Source organism: Stenella coeruleoalba (genome assembly GCF_951394435.1).
Source record: "Stenella coeruleoalba genome assembly, chromosome: 3".
In the NCBI taxonomy this organism is placed as follows: Eukaryota; Metazoa; Chordata; class Mammalia; order Artiodactyla; family Delphinidae; genus Stenella; species Stenella coeruleoalba.
The window spans coordinates 112,332,370-112,345,142 of record NC_137148.1 but is presented as its reverse complement, the minus strand read 5'-3'; the positions used below and the strand labels follow the sequence as shown (position 1 = coordinate 112,345,142).

The 12,773-nt window shown below is 54.4% G+C and overlaps 1 protein-coding gene across 1 annotated transcript; it reads left to right on the top strand.

Annotated features, from left to right (window-relative positions):
- Window positions 1-1,812: 1,812 nt before the first annotated feature.
- TIFAB (TIFA inhibitor) lies at window positions 1,813-2,534 on the top strand. The gene has a single exon (XM_079917984.1). The coding sequence runs from the start codon at window positions 1,819-1,821 to the stop codon at window positions 2,410-2,412; it is 594 nt and encodes a 197-aa protein (XP_079774110.1). The 5' UTR covers window positions 1,813-1,818; the 3' UTR covers window positions 2,413-2,534.
- Window positions 2,535-12,773: the final 10,239 nt, after the last annotated feature.

Sequence of the window (12,773 nt, the reverse complement as noted above, 5' to 3'; positions counted from 1 at the left end):
GAGCAGAGAGTAAGGTCACAGGAGCAGTGTTGAACGCTTCTTTTCTAAGGGATTCTCTTAGGGTCCCTGGGCCGTGGGATTGGTTCCTGGAAGTGAGCTCTGAGCTCCTGGCCAGGCCTGAGGACTTGGCCGTCCAGCTCAGCTGTCCTGGGCCTAGTTTACACACACCTCAGGGAAAGGCTTTCTGCAGGCTGGGGCAAGAAGCAGGGTGTGGTTGTGGTGTGTCCGTGTGGGGCTGCGTGTGTGCACGAGAGAAAAGGGCGTGCCCTAAGGGCTCTGCACTCACTATCAGATTGGGAGGTTCTCACCATTACTTCACCCAAAAGATAGGGAGTCCAGGGTCTGGAGGGACTTGGAGCCTGTACCACAGCCTTTAAGGACCGGACTCTCGTGTGGGGTCTCTCTGGACTTGATCTCCCATGATTTCCACGTGTGTGAGCTTCTTCTCATTTAGCCATTTGGCAGGTGTGCCCCCAGACACTTGCTGTGGCCAGGCCCCGTCTGGACCGGGCAGTGGGACACGGGGCATCGAGGCAGCTCTGCCGTCAGGAGGCCTCAAGGAAGAGAGGAGGAGAAGGGCCCAGGGAAGGTGGGGCAGGGACCCACATAACTGACACATAATGGAAAAGGGACCGAATGGGACAGCCCCGGGGGGGAGCCTCCTTGTTCTGAGGGTCTGGGCGCAGAGAGAGGAAAAGAGCTTCATGGAAGAGGTCACCTTTGAACCGGGCCTTGAGCAGTTTGGGAGAGAAGATGCATTCTCAGGAGAGAAAATACTGGAAGCAAAAGCCTGGTGCTGGGAAAGTGTACATTTAGTTATTCAGATCCACTCAGTCCTTGGTTCCTGTAGAAGGTGTTGGCATGTCCTGGGCCATATGGGGTTGGTACACGTGCCAGAGAGTTTATGTTCCTCAAATCCATGCAGGAACAGAGCCTTCCTGCATGTGCCAGTGAGATTCTAAAGGACAAATTTCTAGAGATGGAGTTACAGAGGCAAGTGGCATGTGCACTGCGCACTGGTAGGTATGTATGGCCAGTTGACCTCTGTGGAGCCCCATCAGTTCTGAGAGATCTCAGCTCTTTCCAAGTTCATCACCGGCATCGGTGAGGAGGGGATGCTTGTGGCATTCGCGTGCATAGGAGCACTTAGAATGTGCTAGATGTTTTTGTTCTTCCTTGGGGTCTCCAGGCAGCCTTTCTGATCCCCCAGGAGCAGGCGGGGGTCCCCTCTTCTGTGTCACTCCACAACGCCGGGAGCTAGAAACCCCTTCTCCTTTCCCAGCTGGGTGTTCCCGTTGATCAGCTCATCCCTGGCCACTGGTCGGCGCCTGGCTCAGCGGAGGGCTCGGCAGGCAATCGTTGTGTGACTGTCGGATACAAGGAGGGTGGATCCTACCTTCCGTCCTTCCCTTTCCATGAGGCAGGGCAAATTGTCCCCAAATGCCAACAGGCCACCCAAACCCCACCACACAGGCTGGTATGCCTTGGACCTCGCACAGACAAGGATCGACGTACCTACGTCACAGAAGAGAGAACTAAAGTTTGGAGAGTGAGTAGCGTGCCTCACTCAGAGTGTGTTAGGGATGAAGCTGAGGCTAGAAGCAGCGGGCCTGAGCTTCCACACCAGCTCTGGCCGTGGCTGCAGCCTGACTGGGGCAGAATGACTGCATGGACGTTCAGTGCCCGGCCCTGCTTGGCCAGAGGTGGCTGGGAGCCCCTGAGGTGGGCAAGAATGTCTGGGCTCAGGGAATCACAGAGGAGTGTCTGCCTCCACCCACGCCTGTGTGTCTGTGCTCCGTCTTTCTTAGGCTATCAGCCATGGAGAGGCCCCTCACGGTCCTGCGGGTGAGCCTGCACCACCCCACGCCAGGCCCTGCCACCTTCGCCAACGTCCCTCCGCAGCTAGAGCACGACACCAGCCCACTGCTGGTGGGCCGGGGCCCGGATGCCCACCTCCGGCTGCAGCTCCCTCGCCTCTCCCGCCAGCACTTGTCACTGGAACCCTACCTGGAGAAGGGCGGTGCCCGGCTGGCCTTCAACTTGAAGGCTCTGAGCCGCAAGGGCTGCGTGTGGGTCAACGGGCTGACGCTGAGGTTCCTGGAGCAGGTGCCCTTGAGCACCGTCAACAGGGTCGCCTTCTCTGGCATGCAGATGGTGGTCCACATCGAGGGAGGTACCTCCCTGGAGGCCTTTGTCTGCTGCTTCCACCTCAGCCCCTCGCCCCTGATTTACAGGCTCCAGGCTGAGGAGAGCGACGAATGGGAAATCATCCCCCAGGAGCAGCCTCTCTCAGGTTCAGGGCAGCAGGCTCCGGGTCACCTGGGGTTTCTCGACAGCCCTTCCCAGCCCAGCCCTGGAGGAGCACCAGAAATACAGCTCCAGAGGGAGCCCCCAGACAGTGCGCTCTGCTAGCCCCGCCGGCCACCCCGGAGCAAGCCTTAGCTGAAATGGGGCTTGAAATAGTCAAGCTACATCACGCAAGGTTGACAAGCCAGGCCTGCCGCGTAATAATGAACCTATTCTGCAAGCATGAACCACCAGGGGTGAGGGGAGTGCCCTCCACATCCACAGCTATGCAAGGTAACAGGAACTTCATATACGTTTAGAGGCCCTGAGGGGTTCTGGGAGCCTCTCTCAGTGTTTCCCCACATTTCCCCCTCTCGTCTGACTAGGAGTTACTTTATGTTGCTAATTTTGTGTGCCGCTTAAGAGCCGGAGTTTGAGGTTGCACCAGGAATGCATGGACACATGTAACAATTACGTTTGTGGTAGCTTGGGGTTACCTTGGGCTTTCAAATACCCACAGGCACTCGGGGCTTAGGGAAGCCTGTGTTTAATAAACTGCAAGTATTTCATTAAGCTGGCATACCCAGTAGGATTCCCTGATTCCCAGATGGGCCGCCTGTACGCCACATCGTCATGCAGAGGCAGGGGCGGGAAATGGAGAAGAGGTGTAAGAGGAAATTGGCAAGACGGGGGCTCACGGTTCTGAAAAGGATGGAGGTAGGGCTGAGGGCTTCCTGGGGATGGGGAGCTGGGGGCTGGGCCTGCCAAGAAATTCATCGTTACTGTCATTCTCTTTATCCTCACGCTCCCCCACTCTCACTTCTGGGTCAAGGCCTTGGCTGACCAGAGGGCAAAGGTCTTCAGGGGAAGGTAGCTTCTCAGAGCAATGGGCTCTCCCAGGACTAACTCTATGAGAGGGCAGGCTGGGAGGTTGTGACAGAATACAGTTCAGCAGTTATTTCCCTCAAGGGTGGGTCATATGCCAATGGGGGTGGACGAGTGGGGGATGGAGAATGGGCTCATTTTCTCAGTGCATGTTGGGAGGTATGTGCTGGGGAGCTGAGCGCAAGCAGCCACGCTCCACGCCATCCCAGGGAGGGGGAGTGTGGTCTAGAAACCATGTTCACCTGTGTGATGAAGGGAGGGACCTCAGACCCGGATGGTTGCCACCAGCCTGGACCCTGCTGTACGATATCCAAGGCACTGAAGCTGCCCACTAGCTGGCTCACATCCCCAGGTCTGTAACCACCTCCAACAAGGCTTTCAACACTCCTCACTTCCTGCCCAAGAAGAGAGATCCTTTTGCACCCAGGGTAGGCTGCAAGGAAGTTCAGCCGCACTGCCAGGCCTGAGCATCTTCTCCTTGGGGAAGATAGCAGTGGGCGGGACCCAGACTGCCCAGACTTGGGAAGATTCCATCCGATAGGGAACGAGGCAGATACACTCAGGTCACAGCCACAAAGCAGAGGAGGGCAAGGGATGTGAGAAGAAGGGGCTGTCCAAAGCTGTGAATGGCCCATGGGGCCACCAAAGCAGTCCTTCACTCAACTTTCACCAAGCACCCACCTTGTACCAGATGCTGTGCAAAGCCCGGGGAACCAGCAGTGAACAGGTTGACTAAGGCCCTGCCCTCAGGGAGCTTACTTGGGACTCAGGAAAGACATGAATTCAGGAGATGGTCACTGTGGGCAGTGCTAGAGACATTGTGTTTTCTCTCTCTTCACGCTGGTGTTAACCTCAGCTCTACTATTAAGTGGCCGTGTCTGGTGAGTGCTTACTATGTACTCCACGCTCCGCTAGGTGCTGTGTACATTCCCCCATTTAATCTCCACAACGCCCAGATAGACAACGGTACTAACCACATTGTACAGATGAGGAAATTGAGGCTCAGCAAAGTGAAGTATCTTGACCAACGTCACGCCACTCACTAGCTGTGTGATCTTGGGCAAGTGACTTAGGCAGCTTTGGTCTCTATTTCTCCTTCTGGAAAATGGGCAAGATGATAGCACCTCCCTGCTGGAGCCCGCTGGGCTCCCCACTGGAGCCAGCCAGCGGGCTGTGAGGGTTTTAGGAGGTGGCACATATAGTGCAGCACCTGGCACACAGCAGCCACTCTGTAAGTATTAGCTACTATCGCGAGACCTGAGGGAGGGAAACATATAGGTCCTGACCCAAGGGCTCGCCTTAGACAGGAATATGGAGTGAGAGAAGGTTGGGAGCCTGGCGGGATGGCTCTGGAGCCTGAGGGCTCAGCCACACTCTGTGATTCCCTGATGAAGAATTTTGTCTTAGCCGTGGACCTGGTGGGCAGTCAGGAGGGGGGTTATTATTGTGAACGTTGGCACCAGAAGGCCCAATATTCAGGGTTCATAGAATGGGAGACACACAGTCAGGGCGGGTGAGCCGCAGAAGCCATGTGTGCTGTGGTCTGATGAAGCCCACTGTTTTGGGACTGCCTTTATTTTTCACACAATGATCCCTCCACAGACCGAAGTGCTCCCCAAACTATGCATTAGGGAGCAGCAGCCCTTTGCATGCAGAACGGAAAAGCCACTGCCTGAAATCTAAACCTGAACGTCGAAGGCTGGAGAGAGGAAGCTGGCTGGGGGCTCCCCAGAGCCCCCAGGGTGCAGCTCCCCTGCTCCACGAGGGAACCTTTGCCATAGACCGAGAGTCCTCTTCCTTCCAGGAAGGGGCAAACCCAACCTAGCTGGGGGCCTATGAGAGGGAGCAGCCCACCTCCTCCCTGGGGGAGTCTCTGACTTGGGGTGAAGTCTGGGAGGCCCTCTGGGCCCCAGGATGGACTGTGCAGCACGCGGGAGGAGGGCAGACCAGAGACAGGGCAGAAGGGAGCCAGGAAACACCCAGCTTGTTGTTTCAGACTCTACCTGTTCATAAAGTCCCCTCCGGAAACTCACTGCCTGCCTCATACAGGTTTCCTAAACAGCAAAGCTCCACTCCATGCGAGGCTCCATTTTTCTTCGGTAGAAAACCATTTAAATCACCAGACCCCAACACCCACCCTCCAATTCCCGCCCAGAAGCTAGAATTATCAGGTTGGCTGCAGGCCCTGGTCCATGAACTCGATACCCCTTTCCTTTGCTGCTCGGACAGACTGAGCAGGGCAGTGAGTCCCTCTCAACAATGTCCTCTGCATTCCCTCAGCTCGCATACACAGGGCGGCCTATGTGGCTGAGGGGTGTACACGCGCGCGCACACGCACACGCACACGCGCACATGCTGTTGTGGTTCCGAGCAGGGGCTCTGCAGTCAGGCTGCTGCCTGGGTTAGGATTCTTGCTCCACACTTACTAGTTCTGGGATCTTGGACAAGTGACTGAAATTCCCTGTACCTCAGTTTCCTCTTCTGGGAAATGGGGAAGATAACAGCTTTGAGAAGGTAAAATGAGGCCCTGCACACAAAGAACCTGGTGCCGTGTCTGGGACACAGGAAGTGCTCAATGGGGCTGCTGTCATTGTTTGATTTAGTGGAATGAATTGAATGCATATAGACACATGGACTCAGCTTACACACACACACACACACACACACACACACACACACACACACACACACACACACACCCCACACACACACACACACACATCTGCTACAAAGAGCTACAGCAATTACATTCAGGCATGCCCCAGAGCGCTACAACTCTCTGAGAGGACATCTGGAAATTTAGAAATCATTCCCTGTGCCCTTTCAGGCATTATACCCCCACATTCCTCTGCTCTTCTAAGAATGGGAGTCCCCCCGACCTGTCTGTGAGTCACTGCGTTCGCCTGAGCCCCGTGCGGAGGGAGACACGAGAACGCTCCTTCAACAGCCCCAGCGTGGGGCTCTGAAGCACAAAGAAACGCCGTCAGGTCGTGGCGGCAGACTCAGCAGACAACGCAGTCGTGGCCACAGCCGTGCACGGCCGTTCTCTCCCGGCACCGGAACGCTTCGCCCACGGTTTCCATGTCTCTCTCCCTGTGAGACACCAAGATCCACACAGACGAGGATGCTGGGTGGTTTGCTGTTGTATTCCTGACGGCCATCACGGAGCTGGACAGAGCCGGGATGGACAGACAGGCACGCGTGGTCAGGGAAGCAGTCATCTTGGCGGTGCTAGGGCTTGAGCCAGGCTTCTCGGGGCAGGCGAGGGCAGGGCCAAGGCCTGCAGTGGGGGGCAAGAAGCAGGCCGGCCCTCTGGGGCAACAAGGCCGCAAAGCTGAGGGCAGACAGTAAGTCTTACCTGCCGTAGGCCTCTGTCGGGGCAGCCCAGAACCTCTGGCTGGGGCAGAACAAGGCTGGTTCTTCTGCCTAGTTCTTGAGACTCTGCAGCCCAAACTCAACCCAAACTCTGGGTTTTTGGAACTCGGTGTGATGACTACTGAGGAAGGTTGACAGATTTGACAGGGTCCCACATCACCAAGAGATAGCTCTCAGCCAGCACTTCCTGCCCCAAACAGAGGCACGTCGGTGTCCCCAGGAGACCCTGGGAGGGCTCCCAGCCACAGCCATCAGGGCTCGGGCTGGCTGGATTGAGTCTGGGCCTGTGGGCCACAGAGACCACCTACTCCAAACATACACTAGGAGCACACAGCCTCCCTGAAACAAGACTGTCTCTTAAAGAGATTTCCTGTGGTACAGGATGCTAAGATCTGGCCCTGCTAGAGGCATCTGCATTTTCAAAGAAAGGATTGGAGAGGGCAATGCCTACCCAGTGGAAAGAGCGACATTGAAGTTTTCACCGTAGGCTGATAAAGGAAACATTTTCCCTTTCCCCTCAGATCGAGGTTACTTCGTAAACGTGAATAAGACAGAGTTAAGGGGCTAGCTCAAGGTTGCCCTGTGACCAAAGAGAGCTGAGACACGAACTGGGAGGGGATTCTTTCCCAGCAGCCCACTGAGTGGCCAGACTGCAGTCAGCAAAGAGATGTGCAAAAGCAAGGGAGCCCCCATGCCAGGTGAATGGTTCGTTGCTGCCTCCATAACCCCCTCCCAGCGCCGGACTGGGCCGGGAGACCTGCCTCCTGCTGTAACTGCTACGTGAGTCTGGCTGTCCAGCTTTGCTCTGTGTCCTCTGCTTCCTCTGCTTCCGCTCCATGGCGTCTGCTGGTACTGGTACCTCCATCAGGTGAGCGGGTCTCTGAATCACTGAGGCAGCTTCCCCTCACTGAGGCAGCTCTCCCTGCACCCCGTGCCCCAGTCACGCGCTACCACACCAGGCCCCAAAGCCACGCAAGGAGGAGGCCAGCTCCTCCACCTTTAGGAGGAGATTTCGGGGTTAATCAACTCTATTCACGTTGCAGGTTGTGCTCCCTCTTACCTTGAAAGTGAACTCACAGGCGGATTAAAGTGAAATAAAATCTACCATTTGAGTTACATTCTCAGCTGATTGGAAACATGCATTACCTCCCCATGACCGGGCCGTGAGAAGGGAAGTTATCTCTCTTTAGAGTTTGTAAACTCTTTAGAGCAGAGGCAGCTTTAAAGCTGCTGGGGGAAAAAAATGATCCGGGAATAAATTGCTCTCATTTACCTTTGTTTTCCAATCATACGCTCCAGTGGGAACAAAACAGCCTAAGCGAGTGGATGTGGGGAGCCAGGTGATCCTCAACAGAAGAGTTTCATTATTTCCTTCTTTAGGCACATGAGTTGAAAGGGCTTTAGGTGCCATTTGGCAGGGGCCTTGCACCACAAAAATGTGTGTCCCACAGTAATGTCAGCATCCTTGAGCTGTTTCTATCTCTGCTTCCACTTCCCCGTGACACCCACTTCTTTAAGGGGCAATATCACCAGAGTGTGCAGCTCCAGACGTTTGGGAACAAGAAACAAGGAGTCTGAGAAAGGGCAGATGGGAATCAAAACCAAATCACAGTCCAGGGAGGAGGGAGAAACCGTGGGGTCTGGGGTTCTGGAGGGGGCTTTCCTTCCCCTCTGTTCTCCGATCCTCTCTGCGTTACCTAACACAGAGCTTACATAGAGCAGGTACTAGGCAAAGCCATCAGGACGCCCCAGGCTCTGAGCCAAGCACTTTAACTGCTGGAAGGAGCCCCAGCTGGGATGTCTGCCTCACTTTCCTTTAAAGATGTGCATGCCGGAGGGGAGGGGGCGGGGAATCTTCAGAATAAAGCAGAGACGGGGGCCTTTGGAGGGAGAGCTCAGCCAGGCAGCCAGCCATGGGGTTTCCATAATTGCTTCTCTGAGGGATGGGGATGCCGTGATATCACTCTTTCGTTCACCTGCAGCTTGCCGCAGATGGGCTAGGAAGATGGACCCTATTAGGTCACCTTGCCTGTGGGGCAGGTGGGGTGACGGTGGCCCGGAGTATATCAGTCAGGATCCAGTCAGGAGAAAAAAACACTCTGAGTATTTCAAAAATTTGGTTCAGTGAATTGGGTATACAGGTGATAGAATCGCCGAAAAGCCACACAGGCAATGCAATTCAGAGTTCGGCAAGAGCAAGAAGTGCTACCACGGCTAGCTCCCACCCCTGGGGCTGCAGGGGCACCTGCGGAGACCGTGTTACCAGAGCGGGTGCTGGGGGGCACAGAGCTAGAACCACCCGTGAAGCTGCGACCTTGGAGGCAGAGGCCATCCAGCAGGAGCTGGAGCCACAGAAGAGATGCAGCTGCTGCCAGACTCTCCCCAAGGTGCTGAGAGAGAGAGCAAACTATCCTAGCTTCTCCCCTTTCCTGGCCCCCAGTGGCCCGAGGCGTCTGAGGAGCAGCCTAGGAGACGCAGCTTGCAGGGATGACTCCCCGAAGTACAGAGCCGAGGAGGGAAGGGGGAGCGCGGGCTCTGAGGGCAAACTGTCAAACCCAGCACAGGGAGTGTGCCCACCTCAGTGCCCTCAGTCCCAGCCTGAAGCCCTGGGGTGGCCGCCAAAAATGGAGCGGAGATGGGAGGGGGACGCACAGCACAGAGGGCTCCGCGGCTCAGGGGCCTCCCGAAGCCACAGGCAAACACAAATCCCCCTCTACCACTGTCATCCCAGCCTGTATGACCTTCAGCATCTGTAAGAAAGGAAGGCAGAGGGCACAAAGGACAAGTGCAGGACAGTGAGGTACAGATGTGGCCTGGCCTGGCCCGCACCGTCCTGCAAGGATGTCTGCTTTGATTCTGCAGCCCTCCCCTCCCGCCTGAGAGGCAGGGCAGCAGAGCAGGGTCCACATCCCCCCTGCCCTTCACTTACTGACCCTGAGACTTCATTTTCCAAGCCTCTTTTCCTCGTGTATAAAGTGTGGATACTATTAGTACCTACCCCACCTCTGTGAAGACTGAAACACACAACCTGTACGGGATCTCAGCACCTACCTTGGAAATGCTCAATAAATGCCACCCATTTCTTTTTTTTCTTTCTTTTTTTTTTTTTTTTTGTGGTATGTGGGCCTCTCACTGTTGTGGCCTCTCCCGTTGCGGAGCACAGGCTCCGGACGCGCAGGCTCAGCGGCCATGGCTCACGGGCCCAGCCGCTCCACGGCATGTGGGATCTTCCCGGACCGGGGCACGAACCTGTGTCCCCTGCATCGGCAGGCGGACTCTCAACCACTGCGCCACGAGGGAAGCCCCCATTTCTTATTTAACAGGAACAACCACCCATCCCCAAATGCTCTTCCCTCCAGAAAGCTTCCTTGACTTGTTCCCGCAAAGAGCCAGCTCCTTCCTACCTCCAAACCAGTGTTGGGACACCCAGAGCGGATTTGCAGGCGTGATCCACGGAACAGAATGTACTTCCTCAGCCGGGCCTATGGGTACTTGCTGTGTGCTCGACATCACGCCCGCACTGCCCCCTAGCAGAGCCCTGGGGGTGGCGGAAACTGTCTGCAGGTCGAACAACCACCTGGCACACAGTAGGTCCTCAGTAAGTGTCTGTTGACTGTGAGGAAGAATTTGGAGGGGGTGAAAGCAGACCTTCAGGGAATGAGGCTTTGAGAAGCACATCACACCACAACAAGGATGCTGGTTAAAAGGTTAACGTGCACTTTAAAAAACTAACTGATCAGAATGAGACGAGGCCGGCAGGTTTTTCTGTTTCTAGACGAGTCCCGTCTCCGTGGTGCAACACAACCACCCAGCCCTTCACCTCTTGGAAACACACGCACGAGGCGCAGGGCTCCCACGCTGGAGCTCTGGCCCGAGAGCCCTGGAAGCAGGCAGGCTGGACGCCTGACGTCGGAGGCTTCCAGCACCAGTGCTGGGCCTCATTACTGAGGAACACATAGTCCCCTGTGGCACTCGCTGGAGGCCAGAGAGGGAAGCTAAGCATCAGGGGGCTCCGTCTTTCGTCTTTCGGTTTTACATTCCTCTTCCCCGGGGCCTGCGGTTGCTGTGCAGACTTCAAGCTGCAGTATCAGGAAAGCCTCATGCGGTCTGACGTCTTCCCCAACACGCACACGCACACGCACACGCCTGCCTCTGGGCTTTGTCAAGCACCCCAGGCAAAGTGTTGGTTAGAAAACCATGGGGTAATGATGAGCTGTGAGTTTTGCTCCTTAAAAGCAAAAGTTAAAGTTAGAGAGAAGATACCTCCACTTGAGATTCTCAGCGTGCTTTGCAAACCAGAGTGAATATTTTGGCTCAGCTCAGAGGAAAAAACAGAAGCCAAGGAGATCTCATTAGAGGAGTGGTAGGGGGCATTCAGAACAGGCCAGAGTGTTCTGGGTAACGAAATGCTATACACCCTGGACATGAGGTCCCGGGAATGCTGAACAGCTAACTCTGATGGAGAGAGCGGCGGGTTGAAAGAAAGACATTCATCATGGCTGAGACTGAGAAAGTCACCAAAAGCTCCGCATGCCTCACTTTGCCAGCCTCAACCATCAGGGACGTGCTGGTTAATGTTTAACAACAGGCTCTCTGGGTGGTGCGTGAAGTCTGGTTGTAGCGTTACCCATCTCTGATTTCCATGGTGTAAATTCTCCAACTGTGGTCAATTTCAACCTATCAAGTTGACATCACTGAACTTGGATTTGGAAAGAGATGCACAGTGAGCACAGCTTTTCATAGCATTTCTGCCATACAGACACAATTTACAAGAGCACAGATACAGTAAAAACACAGTAAAATAATTAGGAAGCTGTGTGTTGATTATTTATTAACTTTGTATTTAATATCGTTTGTTTAACTGTGAGTTCATACAATTTAATTTTTAATAGTGCCTTAACAGTCGTCTCTTACAAGACAGCATGAGACAGCTCCAGGACGCCACTGTATGGAAAAAGTGCCTGCCCCTTGTGCTCAACTGTGGGCCAGAGACACAAAGTAACCAATGCGAAAATGCCTTGGAAATAAAGATGCTAGTACACAGAAGCTCTAGAGGGGTCAGAGTAACTATCCTAAGAAACTTGTATAATGCTTTGCTACTCAAAAGTGAATGTGTGTTTAGATTCAGAACACTGGATATTCAAAATAACCTTATGAAGATGTTAAACCATCCCATGCAACAGAAGAAGAAACTAAGGCTCAGAGAGGGGATGAATGCCCAAATTCTCTCAGCAGGGCAGTGGGAGAGCCAGTATCTGATTTTTCCTAGATCCTTGCTCTTCTCACCCCCTTCGCTCCATGCACACTCGGTGAAGGGCAGCTGATCAGCTCTGGTCGAGCTTGGGTTGCAGAGTCACATTGTCAATGCCCGTCTAGCAGATGTCACCAGATATGATTTACAGGGGCAGTGCTTGTGCTAGGGCCCTGGAATCAGTCCTCTGGCTTAAAACATGCAACGGGGGTGTTAAGTAAGAGACCACACTCCCTTCTTTCCTGGGAACTCTTTTAGAGTTCGGGGCAGTGACAGATTGCCTGGCATTTAGAGGAAGGAAAGCACAGCTCTCTGGGCCTCACCCCACCTCTCATCCCTCTTAGACAAAGGATATTGGAGTCTCTGGTTTACTGATCAGCAGGAAGCAGAGGGGCTTGCAACTCACTCTCTGAGCTGTAGCCAAACCCCAAGGCCTGCTGGACACTGACAGCAGGGCAATGTCTGGTTGGCCACCCAGGCAGTGTGTGAGCATTACCCAGCAGCCCCTTGGGAGGCTCCAGACAGGCTACCCCCCAACCCAGAGCAACTGGCATTGAATTCCAGAGGCATCAAGACCCCCACTTGAGGCTTGGATCCCAGACCCCCAACTCACATGTGGCAGAAACCCATCCCTCCTCCAGAGCAAAGTGAGCCCCTCTCCTACCTCTCACCTTCTCCCAACTTGGCTACTACCCCTCTGGCTTTTGGGTAGGAGACACCCCATTGCCCAGGCCGTGTCCCCTCAATCCTGTGTCATTTCAAATTTTCTGACATGTAGATGTGGTATGCTTGGCTCTTTTAAACATCACGCTTTATGGCCTTTTGCAGTGTAATTTTGTTCTTGTCCTGCCATTCAATTTGAATTAAATATCAAACAGATGTGAGTCATTTTTCGCTCTTTATGAAGACAAAGTTTAATATTAAGGAGCATGCCCTCCTATATGATCAGGAAAGCCATTCGGAGAAATAAGCCCCT

What these genes read in the sequence shown, in the direction of transcription:
- TIFAB (XM_079917984.1), top strand. Translation starts at nt 1,819, where the DNA reads ATGGAGAGGCCCCTCACGGTCCTGCGGGTGAGCCTGCACCACCCCACG.